The following is a 16,148-nucleotide window of genomic DNA, read 5'->3' as shown; positions in this document are numbered from 1 at the left end:
TTTTAAGAGTAGGAAAAGGCATCAGCATAATGCAAATTTTTCAAATGTTTCTCAATAATTCTGTTTTTTTCTTACTTTTTGAATAGACACAAATACATAATTGCTTCCTGATTTTCAATTTAGTAAAAGAAAAAATCCTCATTATGAAGTAAATTTAATTTTTTAATACATGTAAGGGATATTCATGAGATCACAAAGATAATAGTTTTCAGTTGCACAGTTACCCAGTGATGGCCATACAGGCTAAAGTGAAAACTGCAAATTACAAAGAATGTGGCTTTTCTTTAAATTAATGTATTTGCCGCACAGATATTTATTTTATCCACAAAATATTTTAGTCTTCAATCAAGGTATCATCCATTGCTTCAAATGTACTACAGTGAGTGCACAAACATGCAACGATCAGGTCATAAACTTGCAACTGTTTGTGTTTTAGGGCACCTCATTAATATCCTTTCAACCAAACACAGACTTTTTTTCTTTTCACAAGTGAGGGAAAAGAAAAATGGATTTATTGAGAAGAAAATTAACATCATCTCCACAGAACAAGCTAGGAGATTAAAATCCTTTTCAGGGAATTCCTTGCTTGTCAGTGCTCTACTACTACCACGGCTGGCTTAAGATCCGGTGCTGCCAGTGAGCCAGGACTGTACAAAGGTACCATGAAAGAGGGAGTGGAGACAGATAAAAATATTGCCTTGAACTCAGTCCAGGAGCTACCAGGAAGTCTGTACCTGTACTCACAGTGTCAGACTCCACATTTTGCACCAACTTTTAATTTCACTCATCTCTGAGACTCTCATTAATCACTAGAAGTATCACTTATTAAGTTCTTTCAGTGTTAGACACTTTAAATGAAACAAGTGTAATTCAACACCTTGTACATCCATATCTATGCTATATTTCATTATCTGTCAATTTATAATAATTTCAAAATTTTAAATTCAATTTCCATTTCCATTTAATCCCTTACATAAAAAATTCTTCACCAAAAGAGACTGAACTTTCAAAATATTCTTTTGGGCCTGTAGAGGAGACTCCAGATTTTTCAGGTACCAAAAAAATTTCAGTATTTCAAATTTGACTTACCTGCAAGACAATTCCTGGAGGAAAGATTTAAAGTATTTGCTTATTGCATTTTCTAGATAACAGCAACAATACAAAAGCACAGATTAGACAGAGTTTTATACAGGTTTCAAAGTAATGTACAACTTTTTTTTGGCTAACATGAAAGTAAAACAATGATTTAGCATTGCCTTGAAGTGCAGAATTTAACTTGCATTATCTCCCATAGCTTTAACTAGATTCACCTTCCTAAATCATCGGTGTACCAACTGGAAATTAAGTTCATAAATGTGTATTCAGAACAGATTTTGTGCTCCGTTGTTTTTTGCTCTCCTTGTCTTTAAGATCACATGCTTTTAGAAGGCAGCTCCAGATTTATGCATGGGAAGTGCTGCGTACCCTTCTGTATGCTGTTACTACCATTATGTGCAACTGAGTGCATAAAAATTGGCACATATTGCTTCTCCATCAAACAGTCCATGGCATATTTATGTCCTCTTGCTGGCAGTGAGTCACAACTCTAATCTTTATTCTTTATTTGGGGTGACTTTCATAGACAGTGGCACATTGAAAGGGTGCCCCCTCAACATAGAAACTTTTGTATTACATGCCCCCCCTCCTCCCCCCCAGCATTTTTACTGGTTCCAAATAAATATCCTTCAAAAGTCTTTAGCCTGCTTTCTGAATTTAAATTCCACAGTGAAAACTCAAGGAAAAGATGTTCACTCTCATCCACCTCCATTAATGAGATTAACACGAAAGGGATATGGGCATGTCTATACTGCGCATCCCTATCTTGTCTGAAATATATTTTCTACTGGAGTCCTGGCTGCATCCTGCCCTCTGCTTTGCCCCTTCCCCTTCCCATGCTTTCATTATAGAACTGCCATGACTTTTTATTGCAGAAGTCTATGAAGAAGAAATTGAGAATTCCAGTAGTTACCACAATGCCAGATCCTGCATTTCCTAATCTTAAGAGAGACAATGTAATTTCCAGCTCTGCATCAAGAATTTTAATTTACTTATTTTTCATTTATCTTCAATTATTCTCTAAAGGGTTCAGAGGAACTTATGTTAAATTCTGCTGTTTTATTGTAATGGATTCATAGTCACAATTCAGGGATTAGGGCAAAATATGATTTGGTTTTAGTAAATAAACTAAAAATTTCCACATCCTAACAAAAAGGACAACTGTCAAACTAAAGCAAGCATGATATTAAAAGAATATGTTTACTTAAGAAGAACTAGCTCAGGAGTTATCTGAAGTATGTTACTATTATTATTTTGAACCTCCTAAAAATCAGCAATGCTAACTATAATTGCAATAGCATATTCAGATCTGATAGAAATTAACATGTTCTGATAGGCACCAATTGCAGCCACATCTCTTGGGTATCACCAGAAACTGCATTGAGATTAAAAAAATGTGCTTGACTCTTTCTATCCATTGCCCCAAGCACCACCTGCGTATCAAGTAGCTGAGAAATTCTTTGGTCTGTTAAAAATTGAGACATGACAGATACTTGGAAGCACGATCTTGGGCGGAACAAGGCAATGGGTGAATTTTGCCTCTGTGGGACAGCTGCTGTACCCCCATTGCACTGGACCTGGCACCCACAAAAACCTTTCCAACTGTGCTCTTCAGATGCCTGAATAGCAGTTCAGACAGGAGCAGACACAGACTGCATTTACTTTTCTGTTACAGGATTTGACCTCTTTCACACCATGCAGTTTGCATCTAAATAGTTTGAAACTTTGCTCAAACTGCTCACCCTTCTTTATAGGAAAGAAAACCACTGCACTAAAATTGGGCATTTATTTGGATTAGTATATTTGAAGAGCTCATGAAAGAACTGTCATGTCTGAAATACTTATTAAACAATTACAACACAGGAATCTCATAGGTGCTGTAACATGACTATTCAAAATCATAACTACTGAGCAGTGCTGGTGTATTATTATCTGTATTATTGGAAGCAGTTACACCTGGAACTTGTCAAAGAATATCTCAGCTCGGGATGGATTTGCTAATAAAGCATGTCAAACACAGAAAGGACTGTGATCAAAGTTGCTTGAACACGTGGAACAGCAGTGGAAGTGGTTGACAATTCAGCCCCAGCATGCAACCTGTGAATGTGCTTACATTAAAGGGCAAACACACTCCCCCGAGCTCTGCAAATCAAACCACATTGTCTTAGGTTCCTGGAAAACAGCCTTGAGTGTGCACACCGTTTGTTAACATGTCACACCTGCGGGGGAAAATCCTCTTAAAACACAATAATCCAATCACTTGGTGATTGTCTGCCCATTTCCACTTTAAAATGGCCATTTGTTACTATTTCAGTTTTGAAAACTTCATTACGGTTCCTTCTAAAAAATTTCTTTCAGCCTTGTATACTTGGACCACAATTTAGGCAAAATTTGCACAGATATTTGAAAAACATCAATTTTCTTTTTCAGCATTAGTCAAATAAATAATGCTGTGGTATATCAGCATTTATTTTGCAAGACTGACATGCTGCATAATTCACTCATGATTCAGTACTCCAGAATATGAACTACAGTTACACTTTATCTGTGCCTCCGAGAAAATCAAACAAACAAACAAACAAACAAAAAACCCCTTTAATTCACTAGTTAAAGATAGGGAGATATTTAAATTACTTCCAATGTGAGTACATCTATAATACTGATGCATTTTTCTTAGCTCGACTTTTTAAGCTTCATACTAAGGATCACTGCATATTAAAATGCAGAAAAGTACAGTGGATTGCAATGAACTAATTACCTTTCTGTCTTTTATGAGATAAATTTATGGACATAAGTTGTTACAGAACCAAAATCTCCAAATTTGAGTATTTCCCTGATACTTTACTGTGTTTTAATAAAATAATTTGATTTTCTACCATTATTTTAATGTTTGAGAGTCCATAACCCAAAATCATACTGACTACACTCTTAAAAAGGCTCAAAGCATTCTGTAATCTAATTACACCCCATTTTGGCCTTATACTATTACTCTGGAGATTCTTTGTATGTTGTGCATTATAATATAGTCTAAATAAGAATATATTGCTTTGTGATTTCTAAAGATAAATACCAAATCAAAAGAAAGATATTAAAAAAAGGAGGTAACTTTTAATGGGGAAAAGGAGAAGGTCAACAGCTAAGAAAAAACACCAAGGTTAGGAAACTGATAATTTTAAAACTGACTTTAAAAACACAAAAGAATACCTAATTTGTCTACATGTACCAAACCTTCTGGTTTGTGTCCAGTTTTCACTTAGGATACAATATAAATTATAAATCCAGTAATGGAAGCTTTCCTTTACTTTATTGTGTGAGTACTTTCCTTACAAGAACTGTCATAAAATGCCACTCTTGATGCAACACTAAGTACTGTGGAAGATGTTTCTTGGAACCTTACACCTGACTCATTAGGCTGTAATAGGTACCACAATGTACCTACATTCACTATCCCTATGGGAACAACAAAGGTCAAGGACTTCATACAGGTCTGCTCAGTTCCAGAAAAAGCGCCATGTAAAGGTAGAGAAGCCTGTTAAAAAGAAACTACAAGAAGCTTCTTATGGTCTGGCTGGAAGTTACTGGTGGAGAGCAATATTAAGTGATAACCCCTAAATAAATACGTAAAATAATGTATTCATTACCTCTTAGAGTTAGTTTTTACCATTACAATTTAAAACAAAAAGTAAACTCAATGGTTGGCAGATATTAAAAAGCAAATTAACATTAGGAATTATTTGTATTATTACAACATCAGTATACTTGCTGCAGACCTGGTGCTCTCAGCTCTAAAAGGCTGTAGTAAACCCAGGGAAAAAAAACCCTGAAAATAGCAAGAAGAATGATCTAGCTTCAATGCAAGAAAGAATTAAGTAGAACATGTCTCTTTACCATCAAAACCACACAGTTTAAGGATGTTATTATATAACTCTATGAAATTGTAAGTGGCATGCAAAGAGTCAGTAAAAATTGACTGTACTGTATCACTTTTGCTACAAGAATTAATGGCCATCAAAACCAAACAACATTTGGAGCCATGTTCAATCCCAAAAGGTGGTGGTTTCTCATGCAGGCGGGGTCAGGTCTGTGCTCTTTGACAAAGGACAGTGCAGAGGCTAAAGAATGCAAATATGTAATTGGAAGAGATGTGTATTAAGTATTACCCAGTACTGAAATCACATCAGTCTCAGTGCATCCCTCGACCTGTAAATACTGTGAGTCTAGGAGAGTCATTAAGGGACACACCATACTTGCCCTGTTCTTGTTCTTGCACAGGCATCTACCCACAGCCACTGCTGTTGAGGCTGGTGGCTTAGACAAAGGCGAGAGCTGAGTCACTTGGACATATACTCAGTTACAAGATGGAACTAGCAATGTATATGTATTTAAACTTTTATAATTCAGGTGTCCTTCTGGAATATATTTCTCTTAGGTGTGTGGGAGTTTGTCGTGTTTGGTTTTTTTGAACTTCTTGTTTGTAGCATCTCCATTTCATGTCATGACAGTTACAAAGACCACTTTTGGGATTAAGGCCTTCTGAGGCCAAAAGATGTTCAAGCCTTGTAGGTGGTAAGAATTACAAGTTTAAGAATATGAAGTTCAGTATCTGTCTGCTGAAGAACTAGAGATGATATTTATATAAGGGAAACATGCTAATTGTTACCAATTTCTAATCACTACCTCAAAAAATGAGGGAGAGAGATAGTTAATTGCAAATGCTATTGAAGACAGAATTTATTTCACATGTCAACTGCTGTTTGAAGATGCAGCCTTTTTTCTAAGCTAGTCAGCCAGGTTTTCTTTACCGTGAGACCATGTGTGTGTGGGTGGTGTGTGCAGAGAGAGCCTGATGATTATCTTAGACTCATTGCAGAACTTGTATGGAGCTACAGATAGGTTTGATGAATCCAACCCTGCATGGCCTCTAAGAAGCAATTTAAAATCTTTCATCTCTACCAAAACTGTAACTGCCAGGAGCCTCTTGATTATCCTATCCTTGAGAAGACTGGACACTTATTATCAGATAAGTCTAACTGTGAAAAAGGGAATATGCTTTCAGTTCAAGTGCAATTTCTGAATTTAATTAAAAGAAACCCTTAACCTTTGCTTCTGTCAGAGAGCATGTGTCCTTACAAGCAGGTATGCACATAACACGTTGCAATTTATGGTTAATTCAGTTTGAGTGAATACTCACCTAAGAGTATCCAATTAACTACATTACCAATGGACTAATACACCCAAATTGTGCAGTTAATTAAATGGGGGAGAATATTGAGATTTTCAGTCTCATAAATGTCTGCCTTAGTTCCCAGCCATAAAACTCAATCTCTTTGTTAATACCAGAATATCCTTGAAGGATACAGCTCGGCCACTAGTTGCTTTACTCAGCTTTGAAGCACTTAGACAGAACCTTGTACAATTTAAGAATGTTCAGGATTCATTTTTCCCTTTTTTTATGAAGCCTTAGTTAATACCCCGCAATAAATATGTTTCTATTATCCAACAATGCTAGGCACTCACACACATGCATCAAATCTTTCATCAGATTTTCATTATTTTAATCATCCAATCTGCTATGAATGTTCCCTACACAATGTTCAGAAGCTCATTAAAATGAACATTCATCCTCTTTTACAAAGAAAGTCTTAACCTCTGCAATCAAGGGAGATGATTGTCCTGCTCTGCTCTGCACTGGTGCAACCTCACCTTGAGTCCTATGTGGAGTTTTGGGCCACAGTATAAAAAAGACATTAAACTACTAGAGGGAGGATCACAAGAATGGTGAAGGGTCTTGAGGGGAAGCCGTGTGAGGAGCAGCTGAGGTCAGTGAGGAGCTGAGCTGGTCTGTTCAGCCTGGAGAAGAAGAGACTGAGGGGAGACCTCACTGCAGTTACAACTTCCTTATGAGGGGAAGAGGAGGGGCAGACGCTGATCTCTGCTCTGTGGTGGCAGTGATGGGACTCGGGAGAATGGCCTGAAGCTGTGTCAGGGAGGGTTAGAAAAAGGTTCTTCCCTCAGAGAGTGGTTGGGCACTGGAACAGGCTCCCCAGGGCAGTGGTCACAGCACAAGTCTGACAGAGTTCAAGAAGGATTTGGACAATGCTCTCAGGTACCTGGTGTGACTCTTAAGGGTGGGCCTGAGCATGGCCAGGAGTTGGACTCAAGGATCCTGATGGATCCCTTCCAACTCAGCATATTCTCTGATTCTATGATTCTGTAAGCATATACAGTTTTATTACTAGCATTTATCATGTAAGAATTATTTTTACATGAGATTTTTGCTGCTAATTCTATGTACTTTAGCTGTTTTTAATGGTTGAATGATCATATTTACATCATGCATAATTACTTTCCTTCTAAAAAACCCCCCAAAATTTTAAAACGTGGACCAAAAAGAAGGTCATCACTCTTAAAGAAAGCATAGCTGTGGAAAATTTCAGCCCATACAGTAGATTTGAATGGCTGAGAACAAGAAGTAGTGAAAATCCCGCAATTTTTTCATAACATTTCACGATGCTATAATTATGCAGAAGTTTGTATGGTTTCTTTTGTTCTGCTTATACCAAGTGAGGAAATAATGGTTTCAGATTAATATCTTTTTCAGAAGCTATTTCATCAAGCTAAGTATGTCCTGTGGAGACTCTGAATGTTTACCCTATGCTAAATTCCAAGTATAGTCAAATGTAGGATTAATTAAAAACTTAAGAAATGCAGTAAATATTTATTCTTCAATGATGCAGCCAGGGTATCTGTGCTATTGCCTATTATAGCCTTGTGCAGTTATTGGAATGTAAGATGGTAAAGCCCATCCAATATATGAACAACTGTGTTCCACCTTTAAATGGCTGTAATTTATTATCCATTATTTCCATCAAAAAGCCACCACCTGCACTACTAAACTGCACATACTGAAGTGGTAGCTAAAACATAAATTGGAACTATTAACTAAGCAAAATACCTAAGTGGTGTTTTCAGGGCACAGTACATAAGCTGCCATGAAAATTTGGACAGATTCATTGAGAAACCTGTTCTAGCACTGCCAGTGTCCAGTTCCCATTTTTTCTCTTTCTTTTTTTGACCTTTCTTTGGAACACTACCGTGTTGTCAGCAGGGTAGTGTGCAACCTGATTGTAGCTAAATTTTTCTTATATAATAGAGAGAACAAAGAAGACCTGCTAAGTACAGCATAACCATAGCAAAATCAGAAGCCATTCCTTCCACGAAATGCTATTCCTCGTTCATGTTTTTAGGGGCTTATTAATTTTTGAAATTTTCGGTGCTTGATCTCTCACCAGAGTTGATTTTTGGTTTTTTTATGTTTGACCAAGTTTGCCTTGCTGCTTCTAAGCTATAAGAAAAAAAGGAGGGGAAGGGGACAGGGTTAGCGGAGGGAGGGTGGAATAGATTAAATAACGAGGGAGGCAGGAAAAGCAGAAAGCACAGGTAATTAGAGTGCCACAACTGCAAATTGCTGTTAGTAAAATGGTACTTTGCAACAGAAGGGTATTAGGATTCACTTTTGGAGAAATGCTTTCCTTAGAAGCAGGAACAGATGAAATTGTTTCTGATGCCAGTGACTGATGTGCCTGTACATGCTTCTGTTCTCTTAACAAAACACAAGCTCCAGTACTGGCCAAGATTCATGTTTTGACTGTCACTGTGGTCTAGGGATAATTCCCACACTTTTCCTGTACCACATGGCAGATTTTTGTGGTACATTCTCCTCTTGGCATTTTAACAGCTACTGAGTGGAGCCACAGTGTAAACAGGCAGTGGCAATGCAGAAGCCTACGCCCTCTACCTGGACTCCAAAACACTTAAAAACTCACAGTATAAAGGAGGGCCTCAGGCTACATCTATGTTAGGGGGGAATAAAGTAGGCCCAGGATCTGCAATTCAGTCATGGGCTATTAAATTGTTAGAACAATCATGATTTGGCCTGATTTTGACTTGAAACATCTAGCAAAGACCCAGCAATTTTGGGCAACACTCACCATTCCCATTAGGCAGTTTGTAGGAGGGAAGCTACTGTTGGACTTTCATAACAGAGATGTGGATAAACTGTGACTTGGCAAGGCTTTGTTTCTTATGGCTGTTTTAAGTATGTAACTTGATTGGATTTGGCAATGAATTGTATGACGTTGTTTTCCCTTCCCAACAAAGTGCAGGACTCAGTAGTACAGGCAATTCACCACAGACCTATGCTCCCCTTGTGCCTCAAAACTTGAAAAAACCAGACCAACCTTCACCTATCTTTCCAAAAGTACAGATGTCATGCTGTGCTCTGTTGGGTGCTATATATACACATTATAGATAGCCATATATATACACATATATGGACACATAATCAGCACCACTCCTCCAAGAGCAGAGGATATTAAAAGGCATTACTTGGTAGCACTGAAAATTACACAGGTTTAATCACGTACCAGACTGCTCCACTGTTACTTTTCTTGTTCCTTTTCTCTTTTCCCTGTTTATGCTCTCTTCTCTCTGAGTTTTTAAACTTGATTATTTTCCGGGTTTTTTTCTCTGCTTTCACTACAGGAGATCAGCCAACCTCCTAGAGCAGGTCAGGCACAAGCACAACCCAACAGAAGACAGCCTGATTTATATTCCCATTAAGCAGCTACTTCTGCTACCGCAGGATGAACACTGCCTTCATCCCACGCAACTGAAGAAAATTCCAACTGCTTCCACACATCACATCACATCACATCACATACCACAGCATAAACCCCAAAAGTGCAATGCCAACTAAAGTTTTAACAAAAGAGATCTTTTAATGGCTTATATATATATTATTCTAGCTTACTCATCTCCAGTAAAGATCGCCTTTACCAATGATGCTACTTTACAAAATGAAACAAAGCAACTCTCCCTTTGTGGTGACTTTCAGTGGTTTCATCTGTATAGATGTATGGTTAGCAAGTAGGGAAAGCAAAAAAAGATTTTCACCTAGGATTTTAGTCTCACCACTCTCTGTTTTAAAAAGTGGCAGAAAAACAGGAGTTTCAGTCAACAATAAGGGTGGGGTTTTACTCTTTGACAGGATTTTTACCCTTTGACATCCTTGCGCGGCAGTGACTCTGACAGACTAGTTCTGAATAGAGTGTAGATCTGCTTATTTCTTTGTGTCAACCTAGTATAAATTTAATTATCCTGGTGATTCATTGACTATGTTAAAGAAGATTAAATGTTACAGAATAGAAAGAGCATTCAAAAATAAGAAGTTTTTTCATAGCATGAAGAGCTATTCAAATACTTCAATCTTACCTCCCTGAGAGGATCATTGAGCTCATTCAAAATATTTTCTTCATCAAAGATCTTGCCTTGGTAGCGATGCTCGTAGTAATCATGAATCTTCTGGCGCATTTCAGCAGGTAACTTGTGGAATGACATGTACTGTTCCACTTGTTTGTACTGTCAAGACAAAAATAAAAAAAGAAGGAAAAATCAGAAAAACCTCAAATTTTTGCTATCCAGAAGTACCTACAAAATAAAAATTCACTCATGTGTCCACTTAAGCTTTACATATTTTATAAGGATAACATTTTTTCTTATGTCAGAAAACCCTCACAAAAATATTAGTTAAGGTAATGCTGTCACATGACAGCACATCTATAAATTACAGAAACTGCCTTTAGCAGTGATGCTAATATCTGCATGAATGTGTAAGAAGCCAAATCCTCGTACTTCTCATATGTTTCCTAAATTCCCAGCCGTACAGGAACTGCAAAAATACACCAACACACTTTTTAGCTCATGCAGTAGACATGAGAGCTGTACACAGGGCTTAGTCCATAGCACTGCATTCAGGGAGAGCTTAAGGCGGGAAGTTTTAGAAACTGCCTGTGCTGGTATTAATATGCAACACATTCATGTTGTGTATGCTTACGAAGTTAAAACCTGTGGAGATAATTAAATAGAAAACATTCCTCGGGAGGGAATAAGAGAAGAGAGAGGTAAACTAGAAAAATAGGTGTGGCATTAGGAAATAGAAACCGAGGGAAGAAAAAGATACCAGGACCCTAGAGACTTACAAGAGCTCACTTCATTTACCTTGTACATTTGGTTTCTTTGGTTTTTACTAGTCCTCTGTCCTATATTCTGGGGTTTTGGGGTTTTTTTTTGGTTTTTGCTTCCCTTTTTCAGAAGCCTTTCTGGATAGCATAAATTTCAGAAAATAAAGTCCTGAATCATACTCAATACTCATACTCAGAGCAATACTCAGAGTTGTATTGTACTTCACTACATGATAATCTGAGACCCACAAAACGCACACGTTGTCTAAAGTGCAAATGGACAAACACCACCATAATAAGATCTTTTCCCCTCAGAGCTCCCATCCTTGTCTCAGCTTACAAGGATAAGGCACTGAGGGAGAGAAGGATAAATCCCATCTCAGGCTGAAAAGCAAGTTAAAACTCGGCAGAAACTTGATTAGTGTATGTAAACAGTGTTAATTTCTTTTTTTATTAATTATTTCATGCTTAATTAGGGAATTTAAACTGTTTTCAATGGAAAAGCCAATGAAATCCTAATTAGGATTGGCACCTCTGTAGAACAATTAACCAAATGTATGATGTACATGCCCTCCTTGTGAACTGCAGCACATATCCTTTAACTTATATAGTTGAAGACTATTCTATCTTCTGAAATTGAAATTAGCTTTTGCTTTGCAACGTGGCAAAAGATAAGATGAGGCCATGTGTACAACATGCATTCCAAAAATAAGAGGAAAGTAATTTTGCATAGAACTATTTAACATTGTATGATGAATATATGAGTGATTTAACCTCTGCACAGTCATTTTGCCCCTCTGCAGTACCAATTCTTCACCCACATCCTTTAGATGCATGATTTAAGTTTGCATGCTTGCCATTGGTTTCTGTTCTGATATGAAGAAATTTATCCATATGTTGTGGGTTAGAATCAGACATCACTATGGCCTCTAGGACAGAGGCTGCTCCCTCTACACAATCTTACTCACACACAAATGTGCTTAAGTAACACTAATATTGAATAATCCTTGCTAATAAAAGAAATACATTCATTCAGATGCATATTGCAAGCAAGCTGCAAAGGACTTTTATACCAGAATGACCTTGAAATAGGGAAAATTCGAGCTATGAGAAAATTGCTTGGGCAGCAATTTCCACTGCTGCCTTTCATTAGTGCTGTTATTTGAACAGGGGCTTTCTCCTGCACCAGCAAGCTCTTTTCTTTAACAGAATTTATGCTGACACACGAGAATTTTAGGGCAAAAGAAAAAATAAAACTAGTAGGAGTGTAGTGCTTATCACTGATGTGTCTCAAAGTATTTCCAAATTAGTAATATATTCAATAATAGGCACAGCTGAATATTACCAACCTTTTCTTTAAAAAATCTAGGAAGAAGTTAAAAGTCTTTCACAATTCCCAGAATTCTTTAACTATCTAATATAGTATCAAGGGCCCTTTCCATATCTAAATAACTGAGCCTGTGAGGGTGCAGTACACCATCACTATCTCTTTAATAAATTTTTTCCTAATATTTCTCAGTGTGTGATTTTTGCTCATTTTCTGTATCATTCACAGTTCTACTACTCTCTTCTTGATGTTCTGTTCACATGTAGTGTTACCTTAAAACTTTTAACTTGCTGTCTTGCACAGCAACTAATATCTTTCATTAACTCAGCACAAGAAATAATTGCTTTCTCAATTCCTCAGAAAGGCAAGTTCATTTTTTCATCCTGATACATATTATGGCCATACTGTGGCTATCCGAGATTAGTTTCCACTGTGGTGTGTCACATGTCAGTTGCAAAAAAAGTGTGCAGAAATGAATATACAAAGACAGCAAGAGTAATATGGTCTTGTCAAATTAGTGTAATAAACCAGGAATTTGTCTAAATTAATTTTGAAGAGTATTTTCTTTGTGGTTACCACAGATATCAATAATGGTTAGAAATAAAGGTAATTTTCATTTTTATGTAATTCTACTGGTATTTATTCCTGGGGCTTTTTTTATGCATTAAAAAAATGCAAATAGCTTAAGAGAACTGAAATATTTTCAGAAGAAGATAAAAGATGTAAAAAATATTTTTAAATTCTCATTAGTGTTTTGAATCCCTAAAAAAATATGATAATTCAGTAGCTTCTTGATTTTTCTAATTATAATTTCAGATAGGAAGTGAATAAAATTGTGAGTAAAGTTAATTTTTTTTAAATTATTTTTTAATCATATTTAAAAGAGCTGTAACTGATCCTGAGCTACCCATCAGATCTGATATTTGAACCTGCATTTAAATATCTGAGTAAAATAATTTCTCTCTCATAACTCTTCTCATTATTACACTGCATCTTCTATCTTTTCCCCTCTAGACTTAAAATTTTGGTTTGCTTGGTGTTTTGCTTTGGGGTGGGATTTTGCTACTTTTTTTTTTGTTTTGTTTGGTTTTTTGTTTGTTTGCTTTATTCAGAAAATAGCTGTCTTAATTCCACATTGATAAAAGCACCCCTGGTATTTTTTATACTTGTGTAAAATAACTTTTGGAGCCACAGTAAGTCCCCTCAAGATTGACTGTCTTTTTTTAATTTTATTTTTGGCTTTTTGTACGTCATATGAGAAGCACCGGACTGCATTCAAACCCAAAAGACTCTGCTAATGCCCTCCTTTTTAATTTCTAATTGCCTTTCCATCCTTGCTCCTGCAAGTAGCACTTGATTTTCCAAGAAGGACTATTTAGTAAGGGACTTCATGTGCGCACATCTAAAGGGAGGTGCCATAACTGTTACAAATATGTATTCCTGGTCTTTTCAGTATCTCATCAAATGGAGTAAATACTGTGTTGCTGACCACTCAACAACTATATTTTTTTTAAATGAATATTGAATTGTTTGTCCTAAAATGAATATGTATATTAATATGATTAATATATTGCACTGTCATAATTTCAGTAATTTATATCTGTTTTATATTCATCACTGAAATGAAAATGCCCATACATGCTACAGAATTGCTGAAATAGGTAACAGCTAAGTGGATTTCAAAGTTTCAAAGTAACATTCCACATATTTTAATGCAAAACACCATCTACTAAAAAGTGAATCTTGTGATTTCAGACATAATCTTATTCATGGGCTCTTTGTATGTAGCAAAATCTGCTAATGACCTTCTCCAGCCAAAGGTGACTAGTATGACATCAGTTACATGGGGTCGTTAATAGAGTTGGTTAGGAAAGTAGTTGTCCTTAAAAAAATAAGCATGGAAAAAGGCAAAGGAGAGGAACGACATCTTGTGCATAACAATTTGCAGCTGAGGCAGGGAAAATATTTTAAAATTAATATAGTATCACAATACAGAAAATATCCCAATGAAACCAGTAAGACAGAAACCTGAATGTTGATCTTTCACATTTTTTAGTATGTATGTTGAGCCTACTGGGTCCTTTCCTCATAAAGTTTCATAACTAACTAGTTGACCTTTTTAGCTGAAAAAATTCTTGACATCTTAATAATCTTTACAGCTCAGCATTCTGTCCTTGATATAATAAACAATATAAATATTTGAAAGACATGAATAGTATCAGTTAAAAAACATAAATCTAATTACCTTCATGTGCCTGGAACTGGTCCCCCTCTAAACTACCTGAATACTTTTCAGGCACAAGTGCCAAAGTCATATTTTTCCAAAATGGCAACATTCAACAACTTCCATAACTGGCTAGTTTTCTGAAGAACCTAGGTCCCTGTACCATCACTTGAAAGTCCAGCTTGAACAATAGGCATTTTGCACTTCTCACAATAATATTGTCCTCAGCAATAGAGCCTAACTTCTAAGAAAGTGTGCCCCCAAAAACTGTAAGCAACTATAAATAGCACTTTATTGGAGATTTATAGCCATTCAGAGCCATAGCTTTACAAATACAAAGTTCAATGAACTGTGGAAAAAAAGATCCTATATACTGATTGCAAATCTAAAAGAAAGCAGAGATCATTTGTGAAATCCTTCTACTGAATCAAGCAAGTTCTGTCCCACAATTGAGATGCAACAAATGCATCAGTACTCTTAAAATGGTTTGAAAATACTTGTGTCCCATGTATAAAAGATGAATCTATGCATCATTAAAATACGCAGAAGACTTAACTCACTGAGAAGCAGTAGAAAGATAACAGGGGGAAGTCAATCAAGACAAAGCCTTTCTAAGTAACAAACATAATGTTTCAAGAAGCTCTGCGGTCTTATACATAGTTCTGAACCTTATTTTAAATTTCGATCTAAATATATTCAGATGCAGTTTAAATCAACTAATGTTAGTACAAAATTATCCAGCAGCTCCAAAAGATTCTGTCTCTTGGTGAGTGTTTATAGATGGGAATTGTGTCTCTTCCTAGCATCCTGCAGGTAGTCTATTCTGCTTTTTGTTCAGACACAGCATTTTTGTTCAGAACTGGCCCTCTTTTATCTGTTCTAGTTTTGAGTTCATTTTTATCCAACTGCAATTACTAGAATAGTACATAATATTTTACAGGAAGTATCACCAAATTGTAGTTCATACTGATTTCTTTCCCATCTATTGGAAAACCAAGACACATTGAAAATGTTGTTTACAGCTATTTTATGAGCAGCTTCAGCACTCAGATTTCTCATTTTCTCCTTGCCACTTATAGCTGCTTTGCTCTTCATCTCCTAGTTTATAGCAGCAGCTTGTACTAGTACCTGAGTCCTTGGACTTTGAATTTCTGAATTTCATCATATTATTATTATTTCACCTCTTAAAACTCAGTTCATTCTATTTTCGTCTTTCATATTAGTATCTCAAGCTTTATAACACCCTAAATGTCAAACCATTACTTAGCACAAGCCTACTAACAATATCTTGCCTTTATGTATTTTTCTATTACAGAATCACAGAATCAGTTAGGTTGGAAAAGACCTCTGGGATCATCAAGTCCAACCTATGACTGAATGCCACAATGTCAACCAGGCCAGGACTGAGTGCCACAACTTTAAACACCTTCAGGGATGGTGACTCCATCACCTCCTTGAGCACCAGCCCATTCCAATGTTT

The 16,148-nt window shown here is 36.5% G+C and overlaps 1 protein-coding gene across 1 annotated transcript in view; it reads right to left on the bottom strand.

The window, feature by feature from the left end:
- The window catches only part of HCN1 (hyperpolarization activated cyclic nucleotide gated potassium channel 1), a 203,663-nt gene that overhangs the window by 33,837 nt on the left and 153,678 nt on the right, over nucleotides 1-16,148 (bottom strand). The window contains exon 5 of the mRNA XM_039567357.1: nucleotides 10,369-10,515. Coding sequence (XP_039423291.1) covers nucleotides 10,369-10,515 — 147 coding nt within the window. The remainder of the gene's footprint in view (nucleotides 1-10,368; nucleotides 10,516-16,148) is intronic.

The sequence above is a fragment of the Corvus cornix genome, chromosome Z (genome assembly GCF_000738735.6).
Source record: "Corvus cornix cornix isolate S_Up_H32 chromosome Z, ASM73873v5, whole genome shotgun sequence".
NCBI lineage: Eukaryota > Metazoa > Chordata > Aves > Passeriformes > Corvidae > Corvus > Corvus cornix.
The sequence above is the reverse complement of the archived record's forward strand: the minus strand, read 5'-3'. Positions and strand labels throughout refer to the sequence as shown.